General features: G+C 42.9%; 2 protein-coding genes across 11 annotated transcripts in view; both read right to left on the reverse strand.

The window, feature by feature from the left end:
* Nucleotides 1-191: 191 nt before the first annotated feature.
* On the reverse strand, nt 192-7,891 carry gfi1aa (growth factor independent 1A transcription repressor a). The gene is made up of 7 exons (XM_035420671.1): nt 6,999-7,891; nt 3,828-4,030; nt 3,173-3,373; nt 2,592-2,980; nt 2,155-2,292; nt 1,851-2,016; nt 192-1,275 (listed from the first exon to the last, which is right to left on the reverse strand). Exons 2-7 carry the CDS (start codon nt 3,937-3,939, stop codon nt 1,097-1,099), a joined length of 1,185 nt encoding a protein of 394 aa, XP_035276562.1. The 5' UTR covers nt 3,940-4,030; nt 6,999-7,891; the 3' UTR covers nt 192-1,096.
* A 752-nt stretch (nt 7,892-8,643) lies between these two features.
* evi5a (ecotropic viral integration site 5a) overlaps nt 8,644-14,765 on the reverse strand; it is a 60,902-nt gene continuing 54,780 nt past the window's right edge. For 9 of the 10 annotated variants that reach the window (XM_035420661.1, XM_035420664.1, XM_035420663.1 and 6 more), the window contains one exon: nt 8,644-11,376. In XM_035420661.1, coding sequence (XP_035276552.1) covers nt 11,104-11,376 — 273 coding nt within the window. In that variant the 3' untranslated portion in view covers nt 8,644-11,103. Of the gene's footprint in view, nt 11,377-12,007; nt 12,018-14,765 lie in introns of all 10 variants that reach the window. The other variant, XM_035420668.1, reaches the window with a different exon arrangement.

A 14,765-nucleotide genomic window follows, 5' to 3' on the forward strand; every position in this document is an offset into this window, starting at 1 on the left:
TCAGACTTGTTTCCAAATAGGCCGTTGATGGATTTGTAAAAATAAATGATAAATGGCCTAAATAAAATGTAGCTAAAACAATTAAAAACAACGAACTACGTTTTGAAATGCAAGTCTTGCAATGAATGAAAACTTCAATAACCCTTTTCCTGGTGTGATACATTTAAAACACAAAAACAAATAGACTTGAGTAATGAGACTGTATTATTTTAATTTATTTAAAAGACTCATCAACAAATAAAGTATGAGCAATAGAACAGAATAACATGAATCTAATTATAGGCCTGTATAGCCTACATTCTGCCATATTTTTCATAACCTACAATAATAAAAATGCATCATTCAGCGTAATTTAGCATCATTCGTTCTCTTATTTTAGGAGTAACCTTATGACCACGTGTAATATCTGAGCTCCATTAAAATACAAAAGTGCAAACATAGTCTTAAATATATCTAAATTGTGATTTTTAAAGAAACGTAGCCTAACAAAGAAAAAAACGATGCAATTAGTAACATACACAGAAAACACTCGATAGAAACCGTTGAAAAAGAAAAATAGTATATTGCTGTGTACCACCTTTCAAATGTTTTTACCTAAACACAATCTTCTCCACTCTTCTGTAGTGACTGTTTTGCTAGCATCTGTACAGTGCTGGTTGGCATTCTTTTAAAATGCGGTGATTTTTTCACGCGATTTCCTCCCTGGGCTGCTGTTGTAGGATATACAGCATTCTTCTTCGCAATGGTTATATTGCCTCTCTGATTATTTATGTCACAATATTATGGGTTCAGACATGCTCTAACTGGGATTCAATCGTGTTTGTTATTTGGGTAAAATCAGCCGATAACCAACTGAAAATAACACCAGCTCTCTATGATTGATGTTCAGAAAACGCTTTCCAGATTCCGCTTTGGTTAAATCACTGACGAATTACTTTGTAGAATTTTAACGATCCGAGGGAGAATGTTTGACAACAAAATATGCTCTTCGGTCAATTTTATTGACCTGCACCGTTTATCAAATAGTGTTTGGTGTGACAATAGGCTACAGGTAGGCTACACAGCCTATTTCCCGGATGCGATTGCTGTTGTTTCCTTATTTTATCCCGTGTTGCGTTTCTTTGTGTCGTCTCAAGTCCACTTTCCTCTGGAACCCCTTCCCGCAGAGGTCGCATCCAAACGGTTTGAAGCCGGTGTGTTTACGGCTGTGAGTTATGAGATTGGAGCTCTGACTGAAGGCTTTTCCGCAGACCTGGCACTTGTGTGGCTTCTCACCTGAAAACAAATCAGATGATCGACAATTACATCCACGATTGCCAAATCTCTCATTATAAAGATCACAAATTTGTTTTAAGTTTTTACATTCCAAAATGTATTTGCCTTAGTAGCCTATAGGCTAGGTGTAGTCCAACTGTTATGGAATAGTTCATGGCGCACAGTCCCAAATAAGTGCAGCCTATATGGGTTATTAAATTCCCCGACTCAGTATAGTCTATATTTAAAAACTCAGAAAGGTCGACTGTTCGAGTCTTGATTTCAGAGATGTTTAATTCAAGACAACCTTAGGCCAAAAAAGACGATGTCATTGCACCATTTGATGTAGGCTACATGGATATTTACGCCAAATACATGTAAAGCGGCAGTAGGCCTAGCCTGTGTATCTAAACTGAACTGAAACAGTAAACTAAACTACCTTTAATAGAACGAATAACGAGGTTTCTTGACTTCCCTTTTGTCCCTTCAAATACAAATGAACATTCTTCCAGGCATGTTTTCCGTGTAGGCTAATATTGTGATTTGTAAACACGTGACTGTAGCTGTGATTTTTTTTGTCTTGTGACCACTATTACCTGTATGAATGAAGGTGTGTTTTTTCATGTCTGACTTCTGGTGAAATCTTTTACCGCAGTACTGACAGGGGTACGGTCTGGTATCGGAATGGATCAGCAGGTGAGTGGACAGAGTGGATGACCTTTTGAAACTTTTTCCGCAGATTTTGCAGTCAAAGCTTCTCTCCTGAAATGGTTATTGGAAATAGGCTGTAATTAAGTAACAATTAACGACGAATTGATTTCGTATTTTAATGAAACATCAGATTACGGTGTAAATGAATGAAAACCAAAATCGTGGGAGAAGAACCCCCTTAATGGTTACCTGAGAGTGAACAGCTTTGTGCTGCTCCAGGCTGACCGCGTGCCCAAAGGTTTTCCCACACAACTCGCACGCGAAGGGCCTGGTGCCACTGTGCGACCTACGAACATGAACCTCCAGGCCGTGCGGTGTGGAAAACACCTACAGGGGAAACAAACGTTTTCAGTTAACTGAGTAAACATAATGCTTGTGATTGTTTTTGGACACAATCTGAATGTGCTATATTGTTGGAAAGATGATGTTAATTCAATCAGCCTACATTTGCTTAAGAAAAGCAATTAACACTTAAATAGAACTTTAAAATAAATAACTCATTGATACTGGCACAGTGTGTATAAACTAAACATCACAATAGCCTACGTCATTCTTTCTATTCTATGATTAGCCTGTAAATACACAGTTAATTGCATTTAATGGAACCGAAGGTTGTGTGGGCTTACTTTGCTACATTTGATGCACTTGTACGATCCGTTCAGCAGGAGAGTGTTGCAGAGCAGGCCTGACTCCGACTTAATTTCCGGAGCCTTCTTGAGCATGTTGTGGTCCGAGTACAGTCTGGGATTGGTGCGCCTTTCATAAAGCCCTGTTGCCGAGCAGTAATCGCTGTAAAGTCCAGGATCCCGTTCAGTTAGTAAGGATGCATCGGCCCCTCTCTCCCCGTAAAGTCCCAGCGTGGAGCTGCGGTCCAAAGTTATCGGGTGGTGATGATACGATTGCTGTACGAGGTTCCTGAGTTCGGACCCGGAATAATTGCTCCAAGCATAGGGTCGGAAGGGTATTGCGAACGGCTGGGTCTCATCCACCGAGGGTGTGAAAGACTTGTCCGAATCTGATGGGAAAATACATACATTACGTCATTCCTTTACACTAAACCTTTCAGCGACTATATATCAGGCTATTGCGCGAACTATGATTTAGGCTATTACTCTGATTTCCCTGGTTCATAGTTATCACAGTCTATGCAATCAGTACAAGGGCGTAAGCATAGCAGTGGCAAGTTCATTTCACTAAAAAGACATACCTGGTGATGCAGAGGGTGACGGGGGTCTCCAGAAGTCTTCGTAGTCCGAGGACCGGCCGCACACACTGCCTTCACAACTGCCAGGCGACTTAGAGGACAGGTCAGCGGTGTCCACCATATGAGACTCCGGGGAAACCCTGCCTCGCGCATTGGCGGCCAGGGCCCCCGAGCGGTGTCCTGACACTTCTGGAGTCTTGCTTTCTGATTGTAAAGACGGAGAACCAAATATGAAATGGATCCGTTCCACTTGCCTGTTTCCATTGTATGCGTTTATAGTAAACACAGAGCGACTTTTCATACAATCAGTTTGCACAATTTGATATTTTGACTCAAGCATCAAGTGTAAACGTTCACCAATTTCCCAGTAGACTATTCAAACCTCTAAATACATAAAATATACAAAACACAAATATACTATAAATTACGAATTTTGAAGCGAGTTCTTTCTAACAAAACATTATTTTATATTAAATATTACAATTATTACATTGATAACTGTCAAAAATGTTTAAGCATTTTCAAATAGCAATTGAAATGTGCATGACGTATGCAAACATTCCAAAAATATAGCATTCATATAATGTATTGCCCTATGAAATTAATGTAAGTACACAAACATAAAATCAATTTTAGTTGTATTAAGTAAGCTCCATACCTGCGCATATATGAGCTAAAATAGTGTCTAGTCTGCTGTAGTCATCTTCAAATGACCGTGGCTGGTGGTAGCTGTGAGCGCGCTTGCTCTTCACCAGGAACGACCTCGGCATCTTTACTGCTTGCAGCTCTCACGCTTCAGTTCGAAAATCTCTCGGGATTCGAACCTGGTGGTCCCACGAAGCAGACAGCACTGTTTTAACTCTGAAAAGATTTGAAGACCGTGGGTGGATAACAGCTTCAATATAAAGTACTCTTGGCAAGGGATGGGGCGTGCACAAACCAACTGGATCGTTCACCAGGTGTTATGAGGGCAGGTGCCTGAAGAGGTAACCATCCCACAGGCCCCCGAGGCTTGTGATTGGTCCCTCCAACAACAAACGTGAGACAGCCCCTACTGTATTACCGGAGGGAATTTAAACTGATGGCAATCTGGATAAGTGACACACTGCTTTATCACGTTGCTACTCAATCCTGCAGCACCACGAATAAGTGGAAATACGGAGGAGGGGGTGCGGGGTAGGGGGGTTGGGGGTACTCATTTTACCCTATAATGCAGCCTCGACCAGGGATGGCCGCTATAGGTCCTGCTTCCTTTTACTTTTATAAATGGCCTCGTTATATTATGCAAGTTTATTCTTCAGTAGATGGAAGAATAAAATAACGTATAAATGCACCAGATGTTCCAATCCAGCAAATTTAACTGAACAGTGACATCTGGGCATCTGGGTTAAAAAAAAAAAAATTTAAATATTCCTCTAAATGAGAGTATATTCAATGTACATGTATTTGTTATAAATCCTTGGGGGAAAGCATTAGAGCTTCACTTCTGGTGTAAATATACATTCAACTGGACAAAACCTAACTTAATGATTGACAGACCATTAGATCGAACAGTTGCAGACAAGTCGCCCGTTTCAGAACAATTATTACAAGACAGCGCCCTCTGGTCCCATATAAGCATTTTAACTACCAATTCACGTGACATTTAATCAGGATTAGATTATGAATATCCTAAGCATCAGTAGTTTATGTTGAAAACGATATTTATTTATTTATTTATAATTGTTTGTTTGTTTAAAAGGTAAAAATCTCAATGGGTACTTTTATATTGATCAGTTACAACACCTAACACCATGAAAAGTACATTTAATATGTGAATTCATGGGATGACTGCCTCACAGTGAATTTATAGACCTATATCAGTCCTGAGACTGGCTCAAAAAACAACGATGAAGCCAATGAATTTAACGAAACAAACCGTTTAATTACTTGTTGTGATATGCGTATTACACGCGATTTTTATATATATCCAAGAAGCACACAATTTTAGTTAAACAAAAGTGAACAGGAGACATTGGTTCACCCACATGAACGAGTCCCACCTCTGCTGTCTCGAATTACATCCTGGATTACGTAGCTATGCGCGAGTAAACAGAGCTACCTTGTCTGCAGCTCCTATCCCCTCTAATTATACACACGTAGACTGCATTCACATTACACGACAGACTGCAAGTAGGGACCAAAGCTATTGCATTACACAGCTGATCGTGGCGCGTGCCACTATTCTCATCCTGCAGTCACTGAACCGGCGACCGGGTAACTACACCTGTTCCCGAAAAAAAAGACAAAAGAAATGTGTTAATTAACCTCTGCTATGTCGTTTAAATATACTAGACTATATAGCTATATATAACTGCATCATGTGCACATTATTTATTTGTTTGTTTGTATGTTTGTTTTTCTATATTTTCGGTGCATGTTTAAGTGCAGAAACACTTGTGTGGCTCGCCTTCGATATAGAATATCTTGGTGCACTTAAGGTTATGTATAGTGTGCGTTGAGCGAGATAGAGCTTCAAGATTGCAAGAAAATTCATAATTAATAGGGTTGGACATCATCATAGAAGTAACATAGGCCTACACATGGGAATAGGGAATATCACCTGGTTGACATACAACCTTGAGAACAACTCTCCGTTAATATCCCACGCACTGGAAATCAAAGCCATCTAAACAAATTAGTAACACAATCGTTGAGGAGACTCAGGACCGCAACCTGTGCCCTCTGTTGATTATTTTAAGTCATCACTAGGTACGTGGAATCCCACGCATATATCCACAAAACAAAATCGGATTAGCTATTTTCCCTTTTTCAAGGTTTCAAGAGAACGGAAATAATTCCTTTTATCAACAATGTCAGACGAGCGCGTGATTCCGCGAGTTGCATTGTGCCAACTTTGTGTCAAAACTAAGTGTAATTTGTTAATTTAAAAAAATACCATTTGACCGTTGTACAATACAATTCTGCGAATGACACAGGTTGCTTAGACTTAAAAAAAAGTTTTTAAAACTATGCCCTGATTTGTCGACGAGCTTATCTTCTTCAAATTTGAAACCAGTGCTCTCGACGTGAAATGAAATCATTGCTTATGTTAAACCTTGCGCTCAAGGTTTTTTGGCAGTCAAGATAGCATCCGTTACAATAAACGTGGGAAAGCAAAACGCAACGCCACCTGGGAGCCTACGTGGGGACTTCAGATAAGACAGCAGCAGCACGTGTAGGATACGCACAAAACGCAGTAATTTATCATGATATTTCTTTCTCTCTGAAAATATATTTATGCTGTGTAAAATGTTTAAAATTAATGTGATGGAATAAATCGACATATATTATTCATTTAATTTAAGTGTAATTTGGTTGGCTAATAACAGTATTTGGTTTTACGTATTTACATTCCCGATCTGTCTCGATGCAAGGGAATCTGGCATTTCATGAATGGTATTTAATAGTACACTCATTGAACATGATGGTCATGCAATATAGCCTACTCGAATCTATAACAGTGGTGTGGACATACATTAACGTACCCAGTTTTTTCTAACAAAATTTAAGTGCCCTTTACTTTGATAGGTTCAAAGAAAATATATGCACTTTTGTGGAGTAGCATGAGCGATTTGTTTAGATGCCTCGGCTTGAGAAATAGGCTATCTCAGAATAAATTACAAAATCTTACCTCTTCAAGGTAGGCTATAACATACAGACGACCCGGTATTAACACGTACGATAGTAAATTTGGCTAATAAACGTTATTGACCTCATTAAAATCCCACGTCGTAGCAGATTAATTAAAGTTTTGGATATAAAACTTTCCAGCGATATAGTGATTTACCTGTTAATCCAAGTGCCCGCTGTACTCAGGATCCCTCTGAATATGCAGGCTTAATGGCCCCATGTGTTCCCCCATCTGAATTTCTAGCTCCAGCAGTTCAGCCCCTTACATGAAGAGAACTTCCTGAACGTTAGAATTCTGCAATCTACGTTTCACAAGCAAACGTGAGAGACGCGGCGGCTGTGCGCATTTTTGTGGGGGTTTCTTAAATCCCGTCTTAATTGTATTAATTTAAACGAGGAATTATTATCAATGATGTCACAGAGTAACATATCATTATTGGGGGTTCTCTCAAATTAATACAGAAAAGCACGTATGGTTTGGATGCAGAGATTTACAGACAAATGAAAAAATAGCTACCGCAACTTTGTAGTTATTCTTTTAACAGGCCGAACATGCGACAGCAGCCTACATCCATTTAGAAATGCTACCGGCGAGATTCCTACGCAGAACCGAATCTATGCATTCTGGGAAAGTTGTAAATCATTCGTTTCATCAATTCTATGGAGTTTCACGTCACCGTGCATTTGCTGCAAACACCTCGACCACATGATGGCCATATCGGACAATTCAGGTAATAGGGGAAAATGAAGACGAACTCAGAGAATAGGTTTGGATGGGGTACTCCCGATGAACTGTGGTCTGCATTTCTGTTCGTGTTCTCGTAGTGAGAAGATACAATTTTGCAACTTTATCCCTTTCCTTTATGCAACCATTTGATTTTTAATTTGGGAGGACAGCGACAGTGTCTCTGCACCGGAAGAATCGGTTATACACAGACTGCTCTGGCATAATTTAAAGGAACGGATTTAGTTATTTTCTCATTTCCTTTTCGACGCAGGAGGTTTTATATTTGGAGTTGTAGGCGGAGTTGTGGATTCAAATGTCTATCCAAAATTAAAACATTATCCAGATTTATTCTTAGCAGTTAACTACACAACACTCCCAGTACATTGCTAAACTGATCCCATGCGTGTGTAAATACAGATTTATATTTATCGTCTGTATATCGCGTCGTTTCAGTAAACCTGCGCGTAAAACAATAATGTGCAGCCTAGCGCAAAGCACTGTATCAATTTCAATTCGTAAGAATATGACGTCCATAAAACATTCACAACATTCAACGAGCGATGCCCCGTCATCTTAAAAGACTAGCGTTATGATACGTGTTGTTTTGGTCTGCGATGGAGGTCACTGGAGGGAATGGACAATTACCGTCAGATTCGCTTTTCACCTCCAGGTAAAGGGGGGAAAACAGTGCAGCAGTCACGCCTGTCAGGCGATGTCGTAAGGGTTTGAGCTTGGAAAACAGCCCCGTTCGAGTCCCTGGTCCCTGTGATTACAGCTGGAAAGAACTCTTGGGAGTGGAATTTTTCTTTTGGTTGAGGATGGGTTTCATGGTGAGAAAAACACACTTGTTCATGTAACTTGGGAAAAAAAGGAAAACGTAACATGAAGCAGTTTTAATATGGGAGAGATAAATTCTGGTCAGTTTAAGTTATAAAAACTTCCCACCACACACTTGTTAAAAAATGGCTTAAATTCTACTTCTGAAAACTTCAGCATTGCCTGATACCACTGTGCTCAAATACTGATTGCATGCATGAAGCTAGATGGCAACTGATAAGACATCAGAACAATTTGATTAAATAATGACATTTTTATTTTAAACATTACACACATAGTGTTTTTTAAATATGCATTTTGAAATGTGTCCAACGGATAGTGTTGCCTGGCTGGTATTTTTTCCCCAAAAGGACGTGCCTCTCTCACCAGCTACCAGTGTCCTTTTCCCTATGGAGTGAACTGACTACACAGTAATATGTCCAGTGTTAATTCAACTCTAACTCTGGACCAGAGCAGGAAGCATATGCACTTTGTAAGAGCTGATTTAACACGGGACACTTTACCAAGTAGACTCTGCCCAAAGATTCATCATCATTACGTTCTCATCAGAAGCGCCATTCAGGCCTGCTTGAGGGCTTAGAGTGAATTCGAGGCACGGGTTTGGAACCTCTAGGTGGGGAAGGTGTCCAGTGACGGAAGCGGGAAAGCCGGAGGACTCCGGCAGGGTGTTAGTTCAGACCCACTGTCTAGTGCCACTGGATCCAAGGCAACGTAGGTCAGGGCTCTGTCCAGCTGGGCCATCATTAGAGAGAGAGAGAGAGAGAGAGACGCATCTCGTGGTCTTGTGATCTCACCCTGCACAGTGTGGCCATCTCTCTCTCTCACACAGCTGAGCACTGAGGCTGTGAGGCCCGCCGGTCGCAGGCACTGGACACACAAATGAAAACATCCACCAGAGCCGAAGACTTCCTGTCCACAGTGACCGAGTGAGAAACGGTCGCTTCCTTTTACCAGCAATGCATATCTGCATTTAGTTAAAAACAAACAAACCAAAAAAAAAAAAACAAAAAAAAAAAAAAACATATTTACAGGGTGTAAAGAAATAAAAGTGGCCATCGAGGCTACACAGTATTTATCAGTTTGTTCTTTAAATACATTTTTGATTTGATAAGCTCCCTTTTCTACTGTATCACAGTAAATAATCCCCTGCCTGTCGCAGGTCATGTGTAAATAGTCTTTTCATACATGTACAGTACATACTGAAGATCAGCACTTCGGGTATAAAAATCAGACCTACAGAAACACACGGGTGTCAAGTTCACTCTCTGGTATCTTGATACATCTGTATACGGTTTACTTTAAAACTGACTCGTGATTTTAAACAAGCCAATCATTTGTCAAGAAAATAAGTGTACCAAGAAACTGGGTGGGGAAGTTCATGAGAAACGCATCGGTTTGTGTGCATCAGTTTACACTGGAACATGTACGTCCTCATTTAGCAAACGGCTCCAAACCATTACAGTTTACCATTACAGAGACCAGATTATAGCTAATTCAGAGCCAAGACGTGATATGCACTGATTAAACAGAATGCAATATCGGTGACAGCCCAGAGTAAATCACCAGCTGTAATTAGAGTCCTCCAGAGCCATTTGCCTATCTGTCGCACACATGCACACAATACACTTTACTGCAGTTTCCCATTCAACCTCAGAAAATGCCCATAAATAACATTTGCATACAAAAACAACTTTGCTTGCTTGAATCTCTGATCTTTCTTCACGTGAAATCACAACGTATTAATGAGTGAAATGTCCCTTTAAAATCAATGGTAATAATAGATGTTAAAAGCAGATCATGTGAAATAATCTATGAAAGGCTTCAAGTCAATATAATGATATGAACACAAAAAAAAAAAAAAATTTTGAGTACTAAATATATACACAGATACAGATCTCTATTGACCATATGGCTGCTGGCAAAAAGCACAGCCAATAAAAAAAAGTCTAACAGAGTTACTTTTCTGGCATTTATACTGGAGTGTTTAATGCTTAATACAGATCACTCCAAAACAACTTTGTGTGCACAGCTCCTCTCAGTGGGAGCTGCACATCAGAGCAGCTAATTGCTGAATTCATACGGAGTGAATCGGCTGCAATGTCCGTCGAGCAACACAAATTAACCGTTCCAAACATAAAATATTTCAACAAAAAAACGTGATAAAACTTTTGTCGTCAAGCATAAAAGGAGATATTGCACAAAGTCTCTGTCTATGTTGTTGTACCTGTGTGTGTGTGCGTGTGTGTGTGCGCGTGTTAGTGAGTTTCTGATCTTCACGGTGGCTCACGGGGGGGGGGGGGGGGCTGTAGAGGTTCCAACACCGGCATGAATACAGCTGAGCATTAATACTGCCCCCTACTGGCCCCCACAAGTGTCTGTTCCCGCTGGAGTCTGTTGGATGGCAGTGATGCGTGTGCATCGCACTGCATTTTGGCAAAGGCAAGGCAGACTCCAGAGCAAGTGAAAGTGACATGATGGGTCGGGTTCTGTCTCTCTGTTTGCTTTTCCGTGCTTTTAAAGAGGAAGCCACTTTGAGAGTTCCTCAGACCGAAAAACTGCGCTTCTATCCGCAGGAGGGGGGGAACTGCCAATGCCCCCAAACAACCCACCCCACCTCCACCCATCCAGGTCCTGAACGAGCGCAGAGCGGGACATTCTTCCCCCGAACCGTGGCGCGAGAGCGCCGCCCTGCTGGCCGTCACACGGTGGTGGTCTTGCGGTTGTTCTGGGCCTGCTGGGGGCCGGCGGCGGGGGGGACGGTGAGGCGCAGGCTGTCCTCCTCCCCGTCGCTGTCCGTGTCCACCACGCTGGAGTGCAGGACGATTCGGGTGACGTCCCGCTGGGACTCCGGGGGGGAGGGGGTGTCCGGGGACGGGTACGGCCCGTCGTCCCCGATGTAGTGGCTCACGATGTGGATCCCGTCAAAAGAGGGCTGGCTGCACACTCCCCTCTGGCTGCGCAGGCACTGGATCTGCAGGGGAACACACACACACTGAGTGAGACTGCGCAGCCAAGCAGCCGCTCGAACCCCAGGCTCAGTCACACCAGCGAAATCACATTTAAACCGACAGCCCCTCAGGCATGCAGCACGTTCATATCGCCCATCTGTTTGGCTAACTGTGCAGGGGAACCGGGACCAAAAACCAGAATAAATAATCCAAATGAGACTGATGAAAAGCATTCCAAAAAAACAACACCGAGAGCAGGGAGTTTGAAATTTCAGCAGGAACCTGAGGAAGAATTTGGAGATATCCTCCAGCAATATCATCACCTCGAAAGTGAAAGGCATGCAACAGGCGACATTCATGAAAGCAAAACGTACCGGGCTTCCCTTACACACAGTGGAAGTGCATTCACTACATAGCATGCCGTAAAAAGTATCCAGGGATGCAGCAAAAGCAAAAAAAAGAAAGAAAAAAAAAAAAGAAAAAATGGATAACAGGACAAATTGCAGTGTTGAAGAATGGGAGGGACAAAGAGGTGGGTTGGGTTGTGCTGGGTTGGGCTGGGCTGAGCTGAGCTGGGTTGGGTCTCACAGAGCCTGAGACCCCCCCCCCCCCCCCCCCAGCCAGTGCCAGTACCCAGTCATGACCAGCACTTACCTGGTCCAGACTGCCACACCATGCAGCCATGTGGGGAGAGACGGTGAGAACGGCAGTTTAGAATAATGGTAAAGCGTTTTCTGCGGTTCTATTTCATTCAGAAGCACTCTCTCGCATATTCGCGATTCATTTGGTTTTCTGCCCTCTGACCTTAAAAATGTCTTCTTTTATTGCTCTTAATTCCAGCAATCACTTCAGCAACACGTGCAAAAAACAGATCAAAGAATGCACTTGCAAAGGCCTGCTTCAGATATGCACAAATCTTTACAAACCCCTGGATAACCCCTTTGCAAAAAGAGCAACCATCTACTGAGTAGACGGCACGGCACAGTACAAGGACTTGATTGAGCCCGACGGGCCCTAGCCTAGTGTAAACGTGACAAAGTGTAGCCCTCCGGTTTCTGGTGAGTCAGAACAGGAAACCAGCGACAGAACAGAGAAGAAGTCTTCGCGGACATAACAGGTCATCACTTCTTGATCTTGTGAGATTAGTCAAAAGTCTGGTTTTGCTCAGAGCTCTGTGGCTGAGGAGAGCATGTCAGCCTCTTTAGAGAGTACCTGATTGAAATAGCAGCAAAGACCTGCAGTGATGGTCGTCTGCTGTTTTTTTTTTTTTTTTTCCCCACTTGACATTTTGAATCTTGTAGTACAAGGCGCTGTGGTAGTTTGGAAATAAATGTTCGGGCTTTTGTCTCGCTCCCCTGAACGTATGGTCTATTTCTGTTGCTCAAACAGACGCGCTTCTGCCGGGGTAAATCAGTATGCGACTGCAACACCGTGAGATTATAAACAGAATTGCTCCATTTTAAAACATGAATGTTACCACATACGCATGCAAAGGAAAACAGAGCGAGGTTTGCAAGGCAATGACAATCGGTGTCTTGAACCTCTGAGAACATCTTTTTGCTTTCTTTCTACTCTGGTTCATGTTTGAAAGCTCTTTCACGGTTGCGCATTCCCTACAAAAGATGTTAATAACAACATGACTAGAAAACAACACATGCAACCAACAGCACAGTTACAGGAGATCACCATCTGTCCTTAACTTTGACTAACAGTTTAAACCAAGACTATTTCTTTCTTCACAAGCAAAAAAAAAAAAAAGTGTAACGCTTGCATTTCCTCTAAAGTCAAAGTTAAGGCTGAATGTAGATTGAAAGAGGCCACAGTTTGATGTAATCTGTGCTGAATACAATAAGACACAAAATTAAGAGGGGGCATCTAACATGCACCAAAACGATGCTAAATTTTCAAAGGCTCTCAGACGACACAAAAGGAGGAACATGGTGCGTGGGACTGGCCCGTAAAGACGCAGGGGCCGAGACCGTCCCTCACAGACAGTGGCAGAGCAGGACCTTTCAAGGTGACAAAATGGGTTGCTGTGCCCCGCATTCTGTACTGGGGTCATGTGGCTTGAAGAGGAGCTTGGGGCAGGCTCACACCAAAAAAAAAACAGCACTGGACACAAAGTACCTGGGCAAAGCTACCCTCAGTGAACCTGCAGAGATCAGGTGCCGCCTTCATCCATCTTAGGATAGTCTTGTAGCCTAGTAACAACAGTAAAGGACAGGAAGGATTCCAAGGCAAGGCCTTCTTTAGCGTGACAAAACAAAGAGCAGATGAGACACGCTGAGAAACAGTGTTTGAAAGCGCCATTTTTCCACTGCTACAGAAAGACTCTTCTCAGCTTGCTCCAGCCAGTCAAAGCAGGCTGAAACCTGCATTCTCAGAATGCATCTTTTAATACACTTTCTTTTAAATCGCATGCAGCAGATGGTTTTACCACATGACAAAGTATATTCATGCCTTGCGCATTGTACTTGTGTATTTTTTTTCCCCCCCTGTCATAACCTTTTAGCGTCTGAGCTTTCACCTCTGCAGGACCAGACAGATTTAGCTTGAGCTGTGAGAACCGTGCGCAGGGACTGGAACTGCGGGGAGACGTCAGGGCGCCTGCCAAACCGCACGGGGACTCTCGGGGAGCGCTATCTTAACCCCTCACTCGTTCCTCCAGCCCACCGCAACCGCTTAAATCAGACAGGACATGCAAGAGACGCAGGCCCCCCCGCGGCACGTACTCGCGCCCCCCGGTGCCCCTGGTCAACCTCGGGGCCTGAGGGGAGGACGTGGGCCCCGACCGGCCCTGCGCCGGCCGACTGCGGGGCCCAGATAGGGCACCCGAGGGAACACAATGCAAGATTTACTACTTCTCAATTTTAACCGCAAGACACTTACTTTTTTTTTTTTTTTGTTAAAATCTGACTGCATCCTCCCCTGTGAATTGTTCACTGAGCAAGGGGGGGGGGGGGGCGGAAGTGTAGTTCGCTCGCCCACCTCAGCTGTCTGTCGGTGTGGTGGTTACTGAGAGAGGCTCTCTTTGCCGTTAAGACTTGCAGAACTATTAGTGTAGATTTCCAAAACACTTCACCTGTCATGACACATTTGAGATGAAAATAACTGAGGCCAACTGCCAACTGTCATCAACTGCTCCCTTAACTGCTCCGTTTCTGCTACTAAGAGGGCCTGTGTCACTGTTCTCTTCACAAAACCCTCTCTGAACCCAGCAGCACACAATTAGCAACGTGCCAGGCTCTCAAACTAAAACTCTCAGGTTTAATCGAGAACTCCTGAGCGTGCAGTCTGCAGCCAACTGTCAGAACAACCTCCTCAAGACCAACCCACAGGGCTTCAAGACTGGCCACAGGCACAGCACCTCTCAACTCAGTGAGACCCAAGTCACACTACTCCGCCCTCACCA

The sequence above is a fragment of the Anguilla anguilla genome, chromosome 6 (genome assembly GCF_013347855.1).
Source record: "Anguilla anguilla isolate fAngAng1 chromosome 6, fAngAng1.pri, whole genome shotgun sequence".
Classification (NCBI taxonomy): domain Eukaryota; kingdom Metazoa; phylum Chordata; class Actinopteri; order Anguilliformes; family Anguillidae; genus Anguilla; species Anguilla anguilla.